Raw genomic sequence first — 18,029 nt, forward strand, 5'->3', positions numbered from 1 at the left:
TTGGCGGCTTGCGAATTCAATTGACTGGGAGTCGGATCTGGTGATGGGGTCGAGTGGGCAGCGGCGTGCGATCGGTGTTGATGCTTTGAGAGCAATTGAATGGTCGTTTCTGCACCGAGAATCAGGTGGTGACGGGCGAGAACGGGTGGATGCCTGAAGATGGCCAATCGGGCCTCAGGCATTAGGAAGGTGGGCCGAGCTCCCGTCCAACATCAGACCAGACCGTTGGAAGTCCAATCCAACTTCTGAACACTTATTTTGAGATCCAATCCGATCAACTACGCTCCCTCCCGCCTTACCGACAGGACCGAAAAATCTCCCCTCTTCAGAAAAAAACAAATCCGCCAAAATGCGTCCTACTCTCGGTCTCCGCGCTTTCCGCCCGACTCTGCGCATGATGTCCCCCGTTCCCGTATGTTGAAATTTCGCCGGTTCGGATGAGCGCAATCGCTAATTCTCACGTCTCCGCTTAGGCCGAGGACCAAGTCGGTACGTCGACAACCGCTCCTAGCCATTGAAGGCTCCCACGACACCGGATATCCATACCGACGACAGCCCGCGGTGTTGCGAAATGACTAGCAGGAGCTGACAGAGTCAATCCCAGGCCACACCGTCTCCCAGAGACTGCGCAAGCTCCGCCAGATCCCGCCCGAACTGATCCCCCTCGGTACGTCATTGGACATCCATTGTTACATCAAATTATTGATGAAGATTAATAGGTGTTGTCGTTGGCTTCGCTCTGGCCGCTGCCACCTACTCTATCGGACGCCACTTCATGACCGACAAGACCATCCGTCTCAAGCGCCAGGGTAAGTCTGCCGCCGACGCCGGCCACGGAGAGGAGCACCACTAAGCGAAGGTCTGGAGGATGACGGGAGAACGTTTGACCATGACGCCCATGTGTTATTAGGGAGGATCCAGTTTGTATAAATCCATGACAGACAGATCAAAAGGCACTAGAGACGCTGCTTTCATTTTCTTTCTCATTATGCTTCTCCGCCCCGAGTATTAGAGAAAAGCCGTGCCTCTTTATAACTCAGTAAAACCATGTGAACGCCGTCGCTATGTAATTCGAATAAGGCTTCAGTCGCCTATGTCTCTACCACCTCACCCTCACTCCGGCCTTGGTCCCGCAACGTCAAGCCCCTCTAGCCCTTGCATGGGGTCATCCCCGCGCATCTCAACCTGTGCCGCCCCCTGATCCGTTGCCAATCCGTCCTCCTCACCAACAGCATGCTCTGCCAGCCATCCCTCCTATGAAACTTGTTAGTAAGTTTTTGCAAACCTCGGTAAATGAACGTAAGGGCTGAGGGATGAGGATAGGGATAGGTGCAAGAAAATAAATGAGTAGAACAGTGAAAATAACATGTAGACGAGAGTTAAAGGCGATGGGGTGACCGACTTGTTCCCAGACAGCCTTCTTGCTGCCTAGACCTTCATCTGCGCTCTTGGGTACTTTGGCGGCTGACACTTTGATGACTCGTCCGAAGAATTCTGACTGATCCATATTGTCGATGGCTTCTTTCGCATCCTCCGTGTCTTCATATTCAACGTAGGCGAAACCACGGTGAGGGTCTGTTGAGTTTGGTTTGTCGTTCTTTGGTAGCGACACATCGGCGATTTCTCCAAATGGGATGAATGCATCGTGGACATTTGCAGCTGTCACTATGGAGGCCAGGCCACCCACGAAGACCGTCGATTTCCAGCGTGCAGCGTCCGTCATCTTGACGGGGTGGTGTACTTGTTTTGCTGTCAATGATTTCGTTCCGTCGCTCAGCAAAACCCTGTGAGACTGAGCGAGGCTGGGTGATAATGAAGTGAATCTTTCAGAGGGAAAGTGGAGATTCTGTGAAAGAGCTGGGGTAACTCTTCATTGGCTGAGGAGAAATTTAGCTAGCTCAGGTACCTTGAGCTATGTCTCGGTCCATTTCCTAAATTCATCGTTACGTAAGCACACTGCCACACTTGCTCGATTCTTCACACGATGCCCATTCTCCGCCTCATCTTGGTACCTAGTTTCTGCAAGATATTCTTGCCCCCTTCAAAAGGTTGTTCTTGTATTAAATCCTAGATTTTCTTGACTTTGATTCCTCATCACCAGCGGCCGGGTGTTTTCTCCTTATGGGGGAAAACAGAAGGTGAAGACGATCGCTTATGTAATAAAACGTAGTCCCGCAGTTGCTCTCCGCCTCTTACTCTCCCTGCTGTATTATGATACACGTGACGCCATCTTCCTCGTTGAGCCAATTGAGAGGCGCACGGTCCAGTGCTAGGGGCATGGATGGCAGCGACTTAGGCCTTTAGGGAGCTTGGGATGGGGCTGCAATCTGGCATCATATTTCCCAAGGGCCAGCGTGCACTGTACCACTACCGCTTCAACGACTAAGAGCCACCTCTCCCATTAGGCTTGGCTTTACTTTTCCCAACTCCAGAGAATCTCGGCCCTCCTCGCCAGATCTTCTTGTCACTGTCACGTCAACCAATGCCAATTTGCAACTAGATTTGTCTTTCTTAGACTGGCCGACTATCCTTGTAGCAACGTCTCTCCCCCTCCCTCTGAGTGCAGTCCTGGGGACTGAGTGATTCTCGCAATCATGGTTCGCCTCCGCGAGATCCCAAGGACCGCGGCTTTCGCCTGGTCCCCTGATCCTTCGAAGCCTCTTTTGATCACCGGCACCAGAGCGGGAGCTGTCGATGCTGACTTTTCTGATGAGACTAAGCTGGAGCTGTGGGACCTCAACCTTGACAACCAAGACCAAGGCCTGGAGCTGCAACCCATAGCTAGCATCAGCACCGACTCGAGGTACGCACTGCTGCCGCACTACCAAACAAAAATCTTGGCTCACGACACTTAGATTCTATGACCTTGCTTGGGGACCGGCTGATTCCGACCACCCGAAGGGCATCATCGCCGGTGCTCTGGAAAATGGCTCTCTCGACTTGTGGGATGCCGAGAAGCTGATCGACGGAGCCGAAGACGCCTTCATGTCCCGAACAACGAAGCACACCGGTGCGATCAAATCTCTGCAATTCAACCCCCTTCGACCGAACATTCTCGCAACCGCCGGCGCAAAGGGGGAACTGTTTGTTTACGACATCAACGACGTTGAGAACCCATTCCGACTTGGAACCGCTGCCGCTCGCGCAGATGACCTAGAGGTTGTCGCATGGAACCGCAAGGTTGCGCATATTCTGGCTACTGGAGGTTCGGGTGGTTTTGTCACTGTCTGGGATTTGAAAACCAAGAAGGCTTCTTTGACCCTGAATAACAACAGAAAGCCCGTCAGCGCCATTGCGTGGGATCCCAACAACTCGACGAAGCTCCTGACCGCCACCTACGACGACACCGCTCCCCTTATCTTCCTTTGGGATCTCAGAAACGCCAATGCTGCCGAGAGGACGCTTCATGGACATGAGCAGGGCATCCTTTCCCTGTCTTGGTGCCAGCAAGACAGCGATTTGCTCCTTTCTTGCGGCAAGGACAACAGGACTCTGGTCTGGAACCCCCAATCGGGAGAAAAACTGGGAGAGTTCCCTGAGGTTACGAACTGGACCTTCCTCACTCGATTCAACCCCTCCAACCCCAACCTCTCCGCCACTGCTGGGTTTGATGGTAAGATTACCATCCAGACCCTCCAGAACACCAACCCTTCGAACACGCAAACCGCCACCACCAACAATCTCGACGGCGAGGATTTCTTCACCAGCGCCCAGACGCAGCCTCAGGGAGCGTCGTTTTCTCTGGCCCAGGCTCCCAAATGGTTTGAGCGTCCAGTTGGAGCGACCTTCGGCTTCGGTGGAAAACTTGTCATTTTTAAGCAAAATCCCCAGCAGAGGTCCTCCAAGATCTCCATCTCTCAGTTCTCTGTTGACTCATCTATTGGCCCCTCCACGGAGAAGTTTGAAGAGTCTCTGCGGTCAGGAGACATCGTCAGTCTCTGCGAGTCCCGTAAGGAACAGGCTAAGACCGAGGAGGAGAAGGCAGACTGGCTAGTTATGGAAACTCTCACAGGGGAGAACCCGCGAAAGCGTATTGTCGAGTACCTCGGGTTCAATGAGGAAGAGATCACCAACGGTGTCACAAGCAAGGACGAGACGAAGCCTGAGGATACCGCGGTGGAAAAGGAGGACGCAAAGGACGGAGAGAAGTCCGACAACATCTGGGGTGAGGCTGACGGAGAAGGGGAAGAAGATTTCTTGTCGAATCTCTCTGCAACCAAGGGCGCCAAGACGGACAATCCTTTCCACCTGCTGGCCGACACGGATACCAAAGTGGAGAAGTCCATCACCAAGGCCTTGATGCTTGGAAACTTTGCAAAGGCCACTGAGATTTCTCTCAAGGAACAGCGCTGGGCAGATGCTTTCCTCATTGCCAACTGCGGTGGACAGGAGCTGGTGGACAAGGTGCAGGCTGCATACCTGGCCAGCAAGGATGGTGTCCCAAGTTATGTACGCCTGCTCGGGTCGGTCATTGCCAAGAACCTGTGGGATGTTGTTTACAATGCCGATCTCGAGAACTGGAAGGAATCAATGGCCATTCTTTGCACGTTCTCTGACCCCAAGGAGTTCCCTGATCTCTGCGAGGCCCTCGGAGATCGGATCCTTGAGAACGGCTCCCGAAAGGATGCTTCTTTCTGCTTCCTCGTTGGTTCGAAGCTTGAGAAGGTTGTTTCCATTTGGATCACAGAACTTGAGGAGGCCGAGCAGGCTGGCATGCAGGAACCTAGCGACGATTCTACGTTCTCCGTGCACGCCCGATCGCTGCAGCATTTCATCGAGAAGGTTACCATCTTCCGTCAAGTCACCAAGTTCCAAGACTCTGGAAAAGATCAATCTGCCGACTGGAAGTTGTCAGCTTTGTACGAGAAGTACACAGAATACGCCGACATTATTGCCGCCCACGGCCAACTCGCGGTTGCCCAGAAATACCTGGACTTGCTGCCTAGACAGTACCCTGAGGCGCAGCTGGCAAGGGAGCGCTTGGAACGGGCTACAGGTAAGGCTGCCGTGTCGCAGGCCGCACCGAAGGCGGCGCCTTCTGGACGCCGCCCTGGACAGCCTCCAGCACCGGCCAACCCCCGGGTCACCCCGGCCTATCAGCCCACAGCTCCTGCCCCGACTCCTGTTGGCTCCAACCCCTACGCGCCGGCGGCCCCGGCCCTTGCTGCAGCTACTATACCGGCAGCGGCGTCGAGCCCGTATGCCCCGGCGATCGGTGGTTACACACCTGCCAGCCAGTCACCTTACGCCCCGAGCCAAGGCTACCAGCCTCCCGTTGCCCAACCCTACCAAGCGCCGTCAGGCTATGGACCGCCTCCTTCAAACTTCGGCTCCGTGCCGCCGCCACCGCGGAACTCTACGCCTACTACGTCCTTCCGCCCCAAGGAAAGTTGGAATGATGTGCCTTTGGTAGCCAAGGCGCCCCCTCCGAGGAAAACCACTCCCAGCGTCTCTGCAATTACTTCGCCGTTCTCTCAGCAACCGAATCAGCCGGGCCCCCCACCCCAGAGCCCGTACGGACGCAGTGGTTCAACGCCTCCACCTCCTCCTCCCAAGGGCCCAGCTCCGCCTCGTGTTACGTCTCCTCTCGCCGGGCCTCCTCAGACTTTCCAAGCCCCGCCGAGACCAGCATCATCGGCCTCGAACGCATACGCTCCTCCGCCCCCTCAACCCGGCGCGACGCCTTCGTCCATGCCACCACCATTTATGCCTCGCACTGCATCGCCATACAACCCTCCTCCATCTGGCGCAGCTTCTTCTAACCGCTACGCTCCCGCTCCCTCAGCCCAGCCGCAAACAAGCCAACCACCCACGGCGTCCTCTATGCCACTTCCCGGAAGCCAGCCTCCCCCGAGAAACCCCTATGCCCCGCCACCCCAGACGTCGGGCACACCGCAGAACCAGTACGCGCCTTCGCCGTATGGGGCCCCCCCTACCGCAAGCTCGGGACCGCCTACCGGTCCTCCTCCCTCCAGCGGGCCCCCGCCTGCAGCTAGAGCTCAACCGACCCCTCCTCCGCCAAAGGCAGTTGCTCCGCCAAAGGCCAGACACCCCGCTGGCGACAGATCGCATATTCCAACTCACGCCCAGCGACTGGTCGATGTCCTCAGCTCGGATATGCAGCGTGTAGCTTCTCGCGCGCCCTCGTCCTTTGCTGCGCAAGTCAAGGATACTCAAAAGCGCCTCAACCTTTTGTTTGATCACTTGAACAATGAGGAGCTTGTCAAGCCCGACACAATCGATCAACTTTGCGCCTTGGGTGAGGCCATTGAGCAGAAGAATTACGAGGTTGCCCACAAGATCCAAGTCGAGATCCAACGGGACAAGACTGATGAATGTGGTAACTGGATGGTTAGTCCGCCGTTTCAACAGATGACTTGATATGTACTAATATTTTCCCCCAGGTTGGTGTGAAGCGACTGATCAGCATGAGCAAGGCCACTCCATGAGTGCTTCCAAGTTAAAGAGGTGGGATGCCATGGGGCATGAGACGTCGATGATGGCCGACTGCGCTTTTACGTATACAATAGAGCTGAAATCGAATGTGGAAACTGTAATTGAATGCGTGCATTGCTGCCGTTTTACAAAATCTAGGATGACTTGGACTTCTCGACAGTGAGAGTGAACTTATAAGCGAGACTTTGATCGAGGAGGTGAAAGGCTCTTCGAATGGAAAATAAAGAAAACCGAGACTATTTCAAAGTTTGAAGCACTGCATGTTTTGGATCATTTTCTTTTGCAAGTGGTTGTCCACCTAAGAGGTTGGGGTGACTTAGCTGGAGCTATTTACCTACCTAAGGTACCTTGCAGGTTGCCTGAGGTAAAGCTGGCCCCTTCCAAGATAAGATAAGCGCGGGCGGGTTAAAGCCAGCATCATCCACAAAACGTCACACCTCGACATTCTGTCACCCCACAGCCAAACAAACCACCCACAATGACGGAAGCAACGCCAGAGGATGCTGCGGCTCAGCGCGCGGCCGAACAAGTCCGTCTTCGCAAGGCGAAACGCGAGGCGAAAATTCGTGCTGGCGGTACGGCGAGACTCAACAAAATCACTGGTCTTGGTGGAGGATTTCAGCGAGGTACGGCCCAACCCATCGCGACAGCTTCGCAGAACCGCCGGTCGTACTGCTGTCCATGGTTAAAAGGATCTCGAGTGCTGAAATACTGAACTTAGATGAACCCGTATCGACGCCACCCTCAACATCATCATCCCCAGCTCCCCCTGCCACGGCGGGTCTGCCGAAGCCCAAAGTGAGCGCCGAACATGCAGACCCTGAGGAAATCGACATTTCTCAGCACTACTACGAACCTGCCTTGACACCCCGTCCATCCGCCACGGGACAGCCCTTTGACCCGAACTCAATGAACGAAGACCAGCTTCGACAGATGATGCTCGGCTTCGAGGGTCCCGGCGCCGGCGGAGCCCCGCCCAACCCTTTTGCAGGTCCTGGCATGCCCGGCGGCGAAGACGACCCCTTGATGAAGATGCTCTCGCAGATGATGGCCGGTGGTGGCGGTGCCGGTGGAATTCCGGGCTTCCCCGGCGCTGGCGGTGCGCAGGGCGGTTTCCCCGCGGGATTCCCTGGTATGCCTGGCATGCAAACACCCGAGCAAGCCAAGGCCTCTTCGTCCGCCTATATCTGGCGCATCGTCCACGCCGTTTTCGCAATCTCCCTAGGTCTCTACATCGCCCTCACGACGACATTCTCCGGCAGCAAGCTCGAGCGTGAACGTACGGCGCTGGCTTACAACTACCCCACGGGCAGCGATGAGGCGGCCACAGACGTCAACAGTATGGAGAAGGGCCGCGAGATCTTCTTTTGGATTTTTGCGACGACCGAGGCTGTGTTGCTTACGACTAGGTTCTTCATTGAGCGTGGACGGGCGCCTCCGCCGGGCATGTTGTGGACTGTTGTGGGATTCTTGCCTGGTTCGATCAAGACTTATGCTGAGACGGCATTGCGATATGCACAGATCTTCTTGACGGTAAGGAGTGATATCCTCGTCTGTGTGTTTGTCTTGGGTATTGCTTCGTTGATCCGCGGTTGAAGGCACCCGCTTGAGACTAGAACGCTGGGTGAGGGCAAGTCCCAGGTGGAGGGCACGACAGTGCAAGTTGGACCCAACCTGCCTACAGACATACAACGGTCGAAATGCCGTTCTTAGCTACCTAGGGTAACAATCCATCAGAACTTACATGGCAAAGGAGCCCAAGGCACTGTTTTGCAAGAGTGATGTATGCAGATCTTGAGTGGTTGTATTCGGCCCAGTCCGTGTAGGCACTCGTGTATGTGTATATGTGATCCTGTATTTCCATCTCAGGTTTTATCATTGCCACTGAAGCAATAACCTTACCATGCATGTGATCATAATTTCTCCTCGACTTAATGGCAACTCCTTGGATGCTTTCTCTCACAAGATTTTAGTCATTTGGTTTCCTACCTGGTCTGACGTTTGGACAAGATGATTCAATCACCAAACGGCTTACAAGCCGCCTTGAAGAGCATGCAAAGTTGTCAGCCAAACGAAAGATCTGCGAAAAGGTTACTATGTCAGAGTCGTATGGCTTGCGGTTTGTAATGTGCGCTGGGTGCCCACTTGTGCCCTGCAAGTTGCGGACGAGTCTACACACCATGGGAGTACCATGCACGATGGTACGTGCTCAGCTCAAGTGACAATGCGCCCCTCCCGGGTGGCAGACTCCCAGATTGGACCACGGGTGAAGAGTGCAACCTGCCAGCATCAAGCATGTGGCTTTCAATCTCCGGAAAAATATCGCAAAGTGATGCAGGCACGGGGGGCCGGGCCGCGGAGTGAAACAATTTTGTCTTCGCCAAGCGCTGTCGTCTGGCTAAAGATGGGAGATGCGCGAATACGCATACGTGATCGACGTCGATAGTAAAAAAAAAAAAAAAAAGAGGAACCTGCGGGGTGCATCCGCTCCACGCGAGCTAGAGCTTTCACATGTCAAAACAGAACAAAAAACATGGCTGTCAACCCCGACGAGGACCCAAAGCCTGGACTGAGCGCTTTCAACCCTTGCAGATTCTTGTGGTGTGTCAGTCGCCAGGGAGCAAAAAGTTGAGATGGCAGATCAGCCCAACAGAAATTGGAGGGAGATGAGGGGATCTTTCCATCAAACCGGTGGTCGACAGATTTGCAAGTGAGACGAAGTCTATTATCTGTGAAATATATTTTGATTTAACAAATAAAATTTGGGGCAAATAACAGAGTGAAGGGTATCAACTACAAGAGCCTTCCCTGATCAGATATAGCAAATCTGGGTAAATCTGGTTCCGCAAGTAAATCATCGTAGCCTCCGGTGTGCGGCCCGCAACAGGGCCGGGATACCTACTCCCGTAAATCGCACTCATGATCGTCCACCTCAGCCTGCCGTGCCTCCTCTGGAAATCCCTCTTGACATTGATTTCCCACGTGCCGCAGGTATTTATCCCCCTAATTTCATAATATAGCAAGTAGCCTCATGTCAAAGAGACGGCCACTGATGTCTCTTGTTTCAGTGTTCCTGCTTTCGTCCCGAGAGCAGTGAAGCATTACAACCGTAATGCGCCGCCCACTCATGGTAGCTTTGTTATATTCGGCCGTGATATCACCGACCCACAAGGGCACTTTCCTGGGCCCTGAGCTCGTCATTTCCCTTCATGATCTCCTCGAGCCACTCAGCTGCCATGGTCAGCATCGTGCTCTTGCTGAAGCCGCCTCCCTTGAGACCTGGTACAAGCTCGCAGAGGTCGTCGAAGCCTTCCTTGATCAAGGTTCGGCGCTTTTGCTCGCTCTTGATATGATTTTCTCGTTTCTGGGCATCCGTAAGATTCTCGCGTGCTGGTTTGGCTCCAGTCCCAGATTTGCGCCTCCGGCTGGCTGTGCCATTTTCTGCTGGCGGAGTGGCTGAGGCGGGTTCGGTCTTCGTCTTGCGTTTTCTTGCCGCCTTCGTCGCAGTACCGTTCTCATCTTCGTCCTCATCAACGTCCTCTTTCGTGCTCCTGCTCTTCCTCCTTTTTCTTGGCGGTGCGTCCGCATCCTCTTCCTTTTTCAATACCTCGGATGACTTTCGGCTATGTCCCTTTCCTATTGCATGCTCGCCATTCGGGCTTGGCGGACGAGTATTATCCGTGCTTTGACTCGGCTCCAGGCATTCCATGTACCGCAACTGGCCTCTTGATAGAGCGTCGTACGTTTCCTTAGGGTCTGGGACAAAACTATTGGAGCGGTTGAAACGGGCATCGGAGCCCCATTGAACATCAATGTTTGGGACCTGGTTAGACCGTTGTGAAGACACTCTCTCGCCAGGAGCGGGTCCGAAGAACATGTCTGCGAACGTGGTTTCATGATCGTCAACAAGACTGGCCTGAGCCACGCTGCCTCGTTCAGCACGCTTGAAGTCCTCCATAGGTTGGTGTCGAAGGTGGCCTACGGGTGGGCCGAGGGAGTGCGGAACGTCCCGGGTGCTGCTGAACATCGGCCCAGAGCCGTTGGTATTGGATCTTGACGAGGAACCGTTGTGTAATAGTGTGTTGGCGGCCTGGAGAACGTCGGCAGAGGCATGCTGGTCGAGGGTAGGGTGTGGTTGCTGATGGTGATGCTGTTGTTGCTGTTGCTGCTGCTGCTGTGGCGGTGGGGGAGGAGGAGGCATCAGACTCGAACCCATGGACATCATGTCCACAAAGTCGTTATGGGGCATGGTATGCCCGGGGGAGGCGAGGGGTGGTGGTGCCGGTGACTGACCAAAGGACGTCGCCGTCCCCATGAACTGGGGTGGTAACTCCAGCCAAGCATCGCTGAAGTTGAGGCCTTCGCCGAATGAAGGCAGGTTATAGTGGTCCGCAGTCATGTCCTCAAAGAAGGAGCTGAGAAGTTTGGTTTCATTGTCGGAGAGGAGAGGTGCACCAGGCGCAGGTTCGGGAGGGTCGAGGAAGAAGTCTTGCGAAGGATCAACGGCATCTGAGAAAAGGTTGTGAGTATTTGACTTTGGTGGGAAATGGACGAGACGGTTACTCACAGCCGAAGGGCAAATTGGGGTCTGACGGCTGCGTCGAACCCATCCTGGGACGTTGTATGGCGAGCATGGGTGCGTCTTGTGGCAAATGGACGGTAACCGTCGAATGCGCTGATTCTGGTATGGAGAAACGTTGGTCGTGGAGAGTTCGAAGCGTGGGAAAGAATGATAACAGGCGACTCAAAGGAGGGCGGGCATGCGCATTCCTATGGACAAGTTGATATTCTATGAATCATTGACGGAGGAGCAGGACGTTTCTATCAGGAGCGCAGCGCGTCTGTACGAAAAAGCTCGTCTGGCTGGGAGAGGGTGTGCGGTAGAGTGGTCTGGAATATCGGCCAGTCGCTCGATTGCCTTGTGATTTGGCGGGGTGGCGGATTGTTGTTGTGGCAGCAGTGACCGCTATTGTGTCGTTTGATAGGAGTCTGGAGAGGTTGGTGGGTGTATTTGCCGTCTTTAGGTGCGCACCGTGGCAGAGCAGGAAGAGACCGAAGTAGACGCTGGCAGGTTACGTCGAGGCGGAGGTGGGGTGGTGGCTGCGCTTGGGCACCGCACCGGGCTTCTGGATCTCTAGTGCTAGAAGGACGTTCTCTTCGTCCTCGTCTCGTCCGAAGAGCGGGGTGTGTGAGTAAGAGGGAAGGATGGATGGCGAAGATGGGCGTGAGGCGAAGGCGGGACGGTTGCCATGTAAGGTAAGGCGAGGCAAGGTGAGGTGAGGTGAGGTGAAGTCGGGGATGACAGGCGGAGCTGGGGACAGTGTGCGGGATGGCGGAGTGGTGTACTGGAGCACCAAGCAGTGTTACGTTCTCGATGGTGAGATGGAGAGCTCCTAGTTGAAGGACATCCAAGGTCTACCCCGTATGGCGGACGTTAATGCGGCCCATGCAGGGCTAAGAGCAACGAAGAGACCCTTGAGACTTGTCGAACCGCAGAAGCAGTCTGGGTAAGCTGCGGTGTCGAGCCAAGAGGCGACGAGGGTACGTGTGTTTGTCCAAGATGGGATGCGAGCCCGAGGCCCATTCGAAGCATTGGATTGCTTGTATACTGTCTTGACGAACGTGGACGAGCTGGTGCTTTGGCTTGATGTTGAGGTTGGCTCACCCGTGTACTTGCATATCTGAGAGACCGCCCATACGGATAGCGAGGAATAGCAACAGGTGAGGTGAAACGAACCCCCAATCAGCTCAAAAAGGGTGGCCAGACGTAAGCTAAGGCAAGTAAGACGGGTGGAAGAGTACGCGGACGTAGGCGTGAGACGTGGACGTGAGGTGACGGACACGGTACGGTGCACCGAGAACGAGGGCTCAAGGACCCCGTGATTTTCAGCCGGGTAAAGTGAGCGACGAGCAAGAAACCAAGGACTAGAAAAGAATGAAAGGTCTGGGGCACCAAACAGGACGGACCCCTGTTGTTGACCGGGGTGGTTGAGTGCTGGAAGAGACAGAGACTCTGAGGACTGAGGTGGGAGAGGGAGGGCAAGTCGCAGGTTGCAGGCAGGGGTGGGTGGGGTGTGTGTGGGTTGCCGGCACGGTCACCTGCATCGCGCGCTGCAAGCCTCCGCACTTACCTTAGTGGCAGCAGTCAACGGACAGGTAGGCGTGTGTGGGCGGGCAGTGGTAGGCCGGCCGGCCAGCAGGCAGGGCTCGAGCCGGCCTAATTTTCCCACTGCTACCTTTGCCCAGTTTCTGACGGATGAGGATGGTCCTGTGCTGGCCTGCCCCAACATCTGAGCAAGCATGGAAGGCTGATTGGAGAAGAGCCGAATCGTGGATTGCAGCCAAGCGGACATGAGACAAGCCGAACCATATCGTTGAAACGGTGCGCTTGCGCTTGCGCCGCCTACACCTTACCCAAGCACTCCGAATCACCTTTTTGGCGTGTTCAGGTTGCACAAATGGCGGTCAGCAGGTGGGTCAAGGGGGCTCAAGTAAGTCTGATTGGTTCGCTAAGCCCTTCTCAACCTTCTCGTTAGCTCGGTGCCTGACTGCTTAGCTGGGTGGGTCGCCGCCTGTCTCAATGTTAACGGGCTTATACCACTAGCGGGGCATCACATGCCAGCTCGGAGCTTCCTCTCACTCTCGCTCTCACTCCCTCCTCTCAATTCTGTCCCCCTCCCTCCCCAATCTCTTCCCCTCCCGCTGTCCAGCGCTGTCAGTCATCCGCATATCCTCCCTCGCCCCAGGAATTACCTTCCACTATTCCGTTCTAGGCTTGGCCTCACATGTACTTTGTACCTGTGCGCCGCATCACCGACCCTCCTAAGCTTTTCCCAGCACTTTCTCACACCTCACCTCCTCTCAGGTTTGGGGTAGGCTGTAAGGTAGCTTTGAGGTTCCACATCCGCACCCGATCGACATTCTCCGAGTTCCTTTGCTACCTAGGTATGCTTCGCCATACCATGTCTTGTTATTGACTCTGGCCTCATCGTTCGGCCAAACTCGTTGCTTCCATCTGTCGCCTGGAACTGCATCTGTAACACAGCTTCATCCCGTTTTGTGTCTCTTGCTATCTTAATGAACCCTGGCGCATAGACAGTTGCAGCTCTGCTCTACGGATACATCAAATCCTTTGGAATCTTGACGGCTGTCCATAAGTCCCTACTAGCGCCGATATATCCTACTAAGGCACCTCACAGACCTTGAACGGTTCTTGACACGGCCAGACAAAGAAACAAACACAGCCTTGATTGATACGAAACGGCTGGCTGTCCCAGCCTGTCTGTGGTTACCTACCAGCCACCCAGTCAAACCATCGACCTCCTGCGTCTACGACTATCCATCGTTCGAGAACTAGGAGCAAGCGCCGAGATTTTTGACGGCCGGTCGATCGCACTGATCGAATCTTCCAAGCCCGAAGCGTCCCGCAGCTCGCCAGGACTCGAGCAAGGCTGGCAAGGCATTCCCTGCTCAACGCCGTCTGCCACCTGCCGAGCCAACGCAAAACGCCGTTCCCTTCAGGTTTTCCTCCAGACAAAACTCCAGACCTTGATAGAAGTCTCTTCTTCTTCTTCAGCACTGTCGCACTCGCATGGATTGCCGCCCCTAAACCCCATCTGGCTTGGCTGAACGTCTCTGCTAACTAGGTCTCTGAGTCTCTTCCTGGCCGCCAGCGTGAACCTCAGCGTGACAGACCAGCTGATCGAACCGTATTTTTGCAACCAATCATATTCGACAAATCTTCCAGCTGTGGCGGTAATCTGCGCTTCGGTCACGTTTGCCAGATCCGACCTCCTTTGCGTACTCTCGACCGTGCCGAGGAACCCAATTGTCACATTTCCTTCGGCTTCACCATTGTTTGCCCCTGGCCTCCATCTGCACCTACTGCACAACCGACGTCGCTCATCCTACCCCAGGCCCCCATCACGACGTGGGCCGCACCATTACCCCACAATTTCTTATTCTATTCCCGTCCCCTTCATCTCTTAACACGCACGGTACGCGATACTTTCGCCATAGAGCACAGTTCCAGCCCTGCCCCAGGCGCTGGAGGGTTGGCTGAGGAGGGACACTGATCACGAGCCTCCCAAAGAGCCAGTTGATCAATACCCCCTGGTAAGACGCGCCCACTGGTTCGCGATCTTCGTTGCGCGTTTTCCTGTTCCTCTTCAAAGACCTACATGTACATGCCTAGACTGTCTTCCTATTTACTTGGCTTCCGAGGCTTCTAGTGAAGATGGACAGGACAATCCCGAACCTTGTTCCTCGTAACCAAATACCTGTCATCTTCTGGTTAGCTTTTCAGTTCTCGACATGATTCATACCCTCTATGCGGAGCGGATGGCCAGTCCGCTTGCCGCTGCACTCCCCTATTACCTAACGTAACTCATGCCTTACCACGGTCCACCTATCGTTACGTCTCCCGATCATCACACTTTCGCCCGTCGTTCACTTTGCTTAGAGCAACATCCCATGTCTTCAGCCACATTCCTCGTTTCCTAAATCCCCTCTGTTGAACTCAGTTTCACGAGCAGCCTACCAAGTCAACCCTCACACCATTGTACGGTTACATCATAGCATATCCGAGTGTGCACAGACACATCACTTCCGGCTCATATGCGGACCGCTGATTTTCTGCCCAGGAACCGTTTCCAGTTCAACTACCGGCACTGACGCCGGAGCCTCGAGGCTGCCGTCACACCTACGCTCTCCGCAATGCTACCTCGGAGTCAGCTGCAAATTCGCCGGAATGGACTTGTTGAGCTGCAAGGAATTCCGCCAATCCTGCGGCCCCTCCTTCGGGCCTACCTCCTGGGCTATGCTTCCGCTGTTGCTCCGAGAGTCCTGACGTTGCTGATGCAATACCTTACCAAGAAGCGCCGCCAAATTGCAAAGGAAAATGGGCAGTGCATCGGGTTTGTGGCGCAACTGAGGCGGATAGTCCTCGCCGGTTTGGACCCCCAACGGTTTCCAACGTTCTGTGCCGTGATAGTTGGGGGCAGTACTCTCCTAGAGGTATGTTAACTCATTTTAGTATGACGGACTGGATATCTGTAATACCCGCGACTTGAGCTATACAGTTGCCTCAGTTGGTTTCAAGCACTGGCAACTAGTTATCCAGCACTCACCGTGATGGAGACCTCAGAGTGGTACTTGTGGCTTGCTCAAAAGCTGTATAGAGAGGGCTCAGTCACCGACTTTTGCTCTCTCGCGGGATTGGACTGGCTTCCCTGCTAGTCACACACAAGGTCGTGTTCCTTGCATTGCTTCTACACAAGCGGCTTTTGCAAGTTCACACAGGGCTTCAATTCTATTTAGACTGAATGACTTGACTTGACATGACCTGGAGCTCTGACACATTCTTACAGGGGCCATTTCGGCGTATATTTGACCGAAACGCCAAAGGGCTTACGGAGCTGACAAGAACCAGGTGAGTGAGATTCATCGTCCATTATTTTGCCATCACAAACCAGTTAATGTTAATGCACGTCCAGACTTGCAAGATGGAGCGCCACGTTCATCGCCGCTTGGTTTAGCTTGCAGCTTTTGCAGTCCAAGAAGAGCTCAGCCTTTACAGCCACCGTCTCAGTGAAATCTGACAGCCCTCCAGGGGCTCAGCGACAGGAGATCCGATACGGTGGACGAACACTCGATTTGACATTGTTCACATTGACGAGGGCTCTGGATGTTCTTGTTGGGGAAGTGTGGGCGCGTAGGCGAGCGCGGCGGGTGGCTGAAGGAAGCTGGACCAAGGTATGCACCACGCACCGAATTCCTTTCGTCATATATTGTTGCCGTTGCTAACCTCGTGCAGGCTGAGTGGGTCATCTGCAAGTTTACTGACCCTTGCTTATTCGTCACCTCGTGTGCTTTTATCATGTGGGCATGGTTTTACCATCCCGAAAGGCTTCCCAGCGCCTATAACAAGTGGATCAGCTCGGCGGCAAATGTCGATATGCGGCTGATCGAGGCCCTCCAGAAGCTACGTGCTAACGAAATGTCCTACGGTAAAAGTGGACAAGCAGAGTTGCTCCAAGGCATGTGTGAGAAATATAACTGGCCGGAGGAATGGGGTGACCCCTCAAAGTCCATACCCATTCCATGTGAGATGGTTCACATGGGCTGCGGTCCCTCGTGTGAGCTTCACGCCATTAGCCGCTTCTATCGGTCGTGGAAGTGGTCCATGGCCATGTACTTGCCCCTGAGCGTGGCGCTTCTGCTACGAGGGCCCATTAATAAGAAGGCCTTGGTGCGTACTCTACTGTCAGCATCGAGGTCGGCGGCGTTCTTGGGCGCGTATATTACTCTGTTCTACTATGGTGTTTGTCTCGCCCGTACCAGAATCGGGCCTCACATCGTCGGCAAGGACCGAGACGCAAGGCAAAAGATGGATGCCGGAATCTGCGTCCGCACGGGATGTTGCCTTTGCGGCTGGAGCGTTCTTGTCGAGTCCGCCAGTCGTCGTAAGGACATGGCTTTGTTCGTCGCTCCACGGGCCATGGCGACGTTGCTGCCTCGGCGGTACGGTATGGACAAGCAATGGAGGGAGACACTCGTGTTCGCCGCCAGTACGGCTGTTGTTTTTACTTGTATCCACGAAAATCAAGCCCGTGTACGTGGAGTATTGGGCGGTGTATTGGGGATGATTTTGCGCAACTAGAAAGAGGACCCGAGTTTCCTGGGACGCATACACAAATCAGCTCCTGTTGGGGGATTAGAACACGGAAAGACCAACGGTTTGAATAGAGGCACTGTAAGATGGTTTAGAGCTTGGGTACACTTCTAATAAGTACCTACTCTTTTTGTTATAATTCTTTGGCTGGGTAGAGAAATCCAGGCTCCGGTGCTAGATTGTTGGCTAGTTTGTGATGTTAGAATGAAAACGCGGAAATATTTCATAGCACAATTTCTGCCCATTCGTGGGCATCGAGCGCTCGGTGAATTCGCGGGAAAACGGACCACTGTCTATGCCGGCGACCGTCCTTCTTCGGCCCGAAGTTGGGTTTCGGGGATACCTGCCTGGAGCGGGGCGATCCGGAAACCAACCCCGGTGCCCGGGGTTCGTGCGCCACCAGTCATTTACCTCAGTCCAATCCTTCGGCTTGGCCTTTCCCCTTGACAATCCAACGACACATTTCCTCACACGGCCACAGGGTTATCCACACTTTCATCCTCTATGTTATTTCCCACAGTATCCCTTTCTCAGAGTCCCTGCTATTTGCAGCAAGGGAGCCAGAGTCCTTGTCCGATGACTTACAACAAAATTCCAACGTCTCCGTCGACAGCTGATTTGTGGCAACGGGTCTCTGAAAGTCACCGTGGCCCAGCTCTTGATATGTGGGAGCTCTCACCGCGTCAGACCCATGAATAAAGAACCAAAGAGCGCCGCGACTCGACATTAAATAGGAGAGCTTGGCAGAGCGCACCCTAGAGTAACCCGGAGGCTCCTCCGCCGCAATGACACCCCCTTTCAACATCCTATAGTACCCTTGTCTGCAGCTCTACCACCCATTTACCCAGTTTAGGGGCTTCCTCCCAAGACCTCTTTGTCTAAGGATCTAGATTGTCCAGGT

At 54.4% G+C, this 18,029-nt stretch overlaps 7 protein-coding genes across 7 annotated transcripts; 4 read left to right on the top strand and 3 right to left on the bottom strand.

Annotated features, from left to right (window-relative positions):
- Positions 1-349: 349 nt before the first annotated feature.
- Positions 350-853, top strand: CORC01_07094 (uncharacterized protein; the record flags this gene model as incomplete). Its single annotated transcript, XM_022618732.1, has 4 exons — positions 350-412; positions 474-489; positions 605-667; positions 720-853. The coding sequence occupies 4 exons, from the start codon at positions 350-352 to the stop codon at positions 851-853; spliced, it is 276 nt and encodes a 91-aa protein (XP_022474832.1).
- A 260-nt stretch (positions 854-1,113) lies between these two features.
- On the bottom strand, positions 1,114-1,846 carry CORC01_07095 (RNA recognition domain-containing protein; the record flags this gene model as incomplete). Its single annotated transcript, XM_022618733.1, has 2 exons — positions 1,114-1,254; positions 1,403-1,846. Coding segments are annotated over 2 exons (585 nt in total), but the record flags the coding sequence as incomplete, so codon positions are not given.
- Positions 1,847-2,594: 748 nt separating this feature from the next.
- Positions 2,595-6,449, top strand: CORC01_07096 (WD domain-containing protein; the record flags this gene model as incomplete). The annotated part of the gene is made up of 3 exons (XM_022618734.1): positions 2,595-2,803; positions 2,856-6,351; positions 6,405-6,449. 3 exons carry the CDS (start codon positions 2,595-2,597, stop codon positions 6,447-6,449), a joined length of 3,750 nt encoding a protein of 1,249 aa, XP_022474834.1.
- Positions 6,450-6,934: 485 nt separating this feature from the next.
- CORC01_07097 (uncharacterized protein) lies at positions 6,935-8,052 on the top strand (the record flags this gene model as incomplete). The annotated part of the gene is made up of 2 exons (XM_022618735.1): positions 6,935-7,082; positions 7,178-8,052. The coding sequence occupies 2 exons, from the start codon at positions 6,935-6,937 to the stop codon at positions 8,050-8,052; spliced, it is 1,023 nt and encodes a 340-aa protein (XP_022474835.1).
- A 1,561-nt stretch (positions 8,053-9,613) lies between these two features.
- Positions 9,614-11,225, bottom strand: CORC01_07098 (BHLH family transcription factor; the record flags this gene model as incomplete). The annotated part of the gene is made up of 2 exons (XM_022618736.1): positions 9,614-10,965; positions 11,024-11,225. Coding segments are annotated over 2 exons (1,554 nt in total), but the record flags the coding sequence as incomplete, so codon positions are not given.
- A 303-nt stretch (positions 11,226-11,528) lies between these two features.
- CORC01_07099 (uncharacterized protein) lies at positions 11,529-12,049 on the bottom strand (the record flags this gene model as incomplete). The annotated part of the gene is made up of 2 exons (XM_022618737.1): positions 11,529-11,801; positions 11,948-12,049. The coding sequence occupies 2 exons, from the start codon at positions 12,047-12,049 to the stop codon at positions 11,529-11,531; spliced, it is 375 nt and encodes a 124-aa protein (XP_022474837.1).
- Positions 12,050-15,171: 3,122 nt separating this feature from the next.
- CORC01_07100 (uncharacterized protein) lies at positions 15,172-17,116 on the top strand (the record flags this gene model as incomplete). The annotated part of the gene is made up of 4 exons (XM_022618738.1): positions 15,172-15,471; positions 15,825-15,886; positions 15,951-16,209; positions 16,271-17,116. 4 exons carry the CDS (start codon positions 15,172-15,174, stop codon positions 17,114-17,116), a joined length of 1,467 nt encoding a protein of 488 aa, XP_022474838.1.
- Between the last annotated feature and the right edge of the window lie 913 nt (positions 17,117-18,029).

This window comes from Colletotrichum orchidophilum, assembly GCF_001831195.1.
Source record: "Colletotrichum orchidophilum strain IMI 309357 chromosome Unknown Scaffold_55.1, whole genome shotgun sequence".
Lineage (NCBI taxonomy): Eukaryota > Fungi > Ascomycota > Sordariomycetes > Glomerellales > Glomerellaceae > Colletotrichum > Colletotrichum orchidophilum.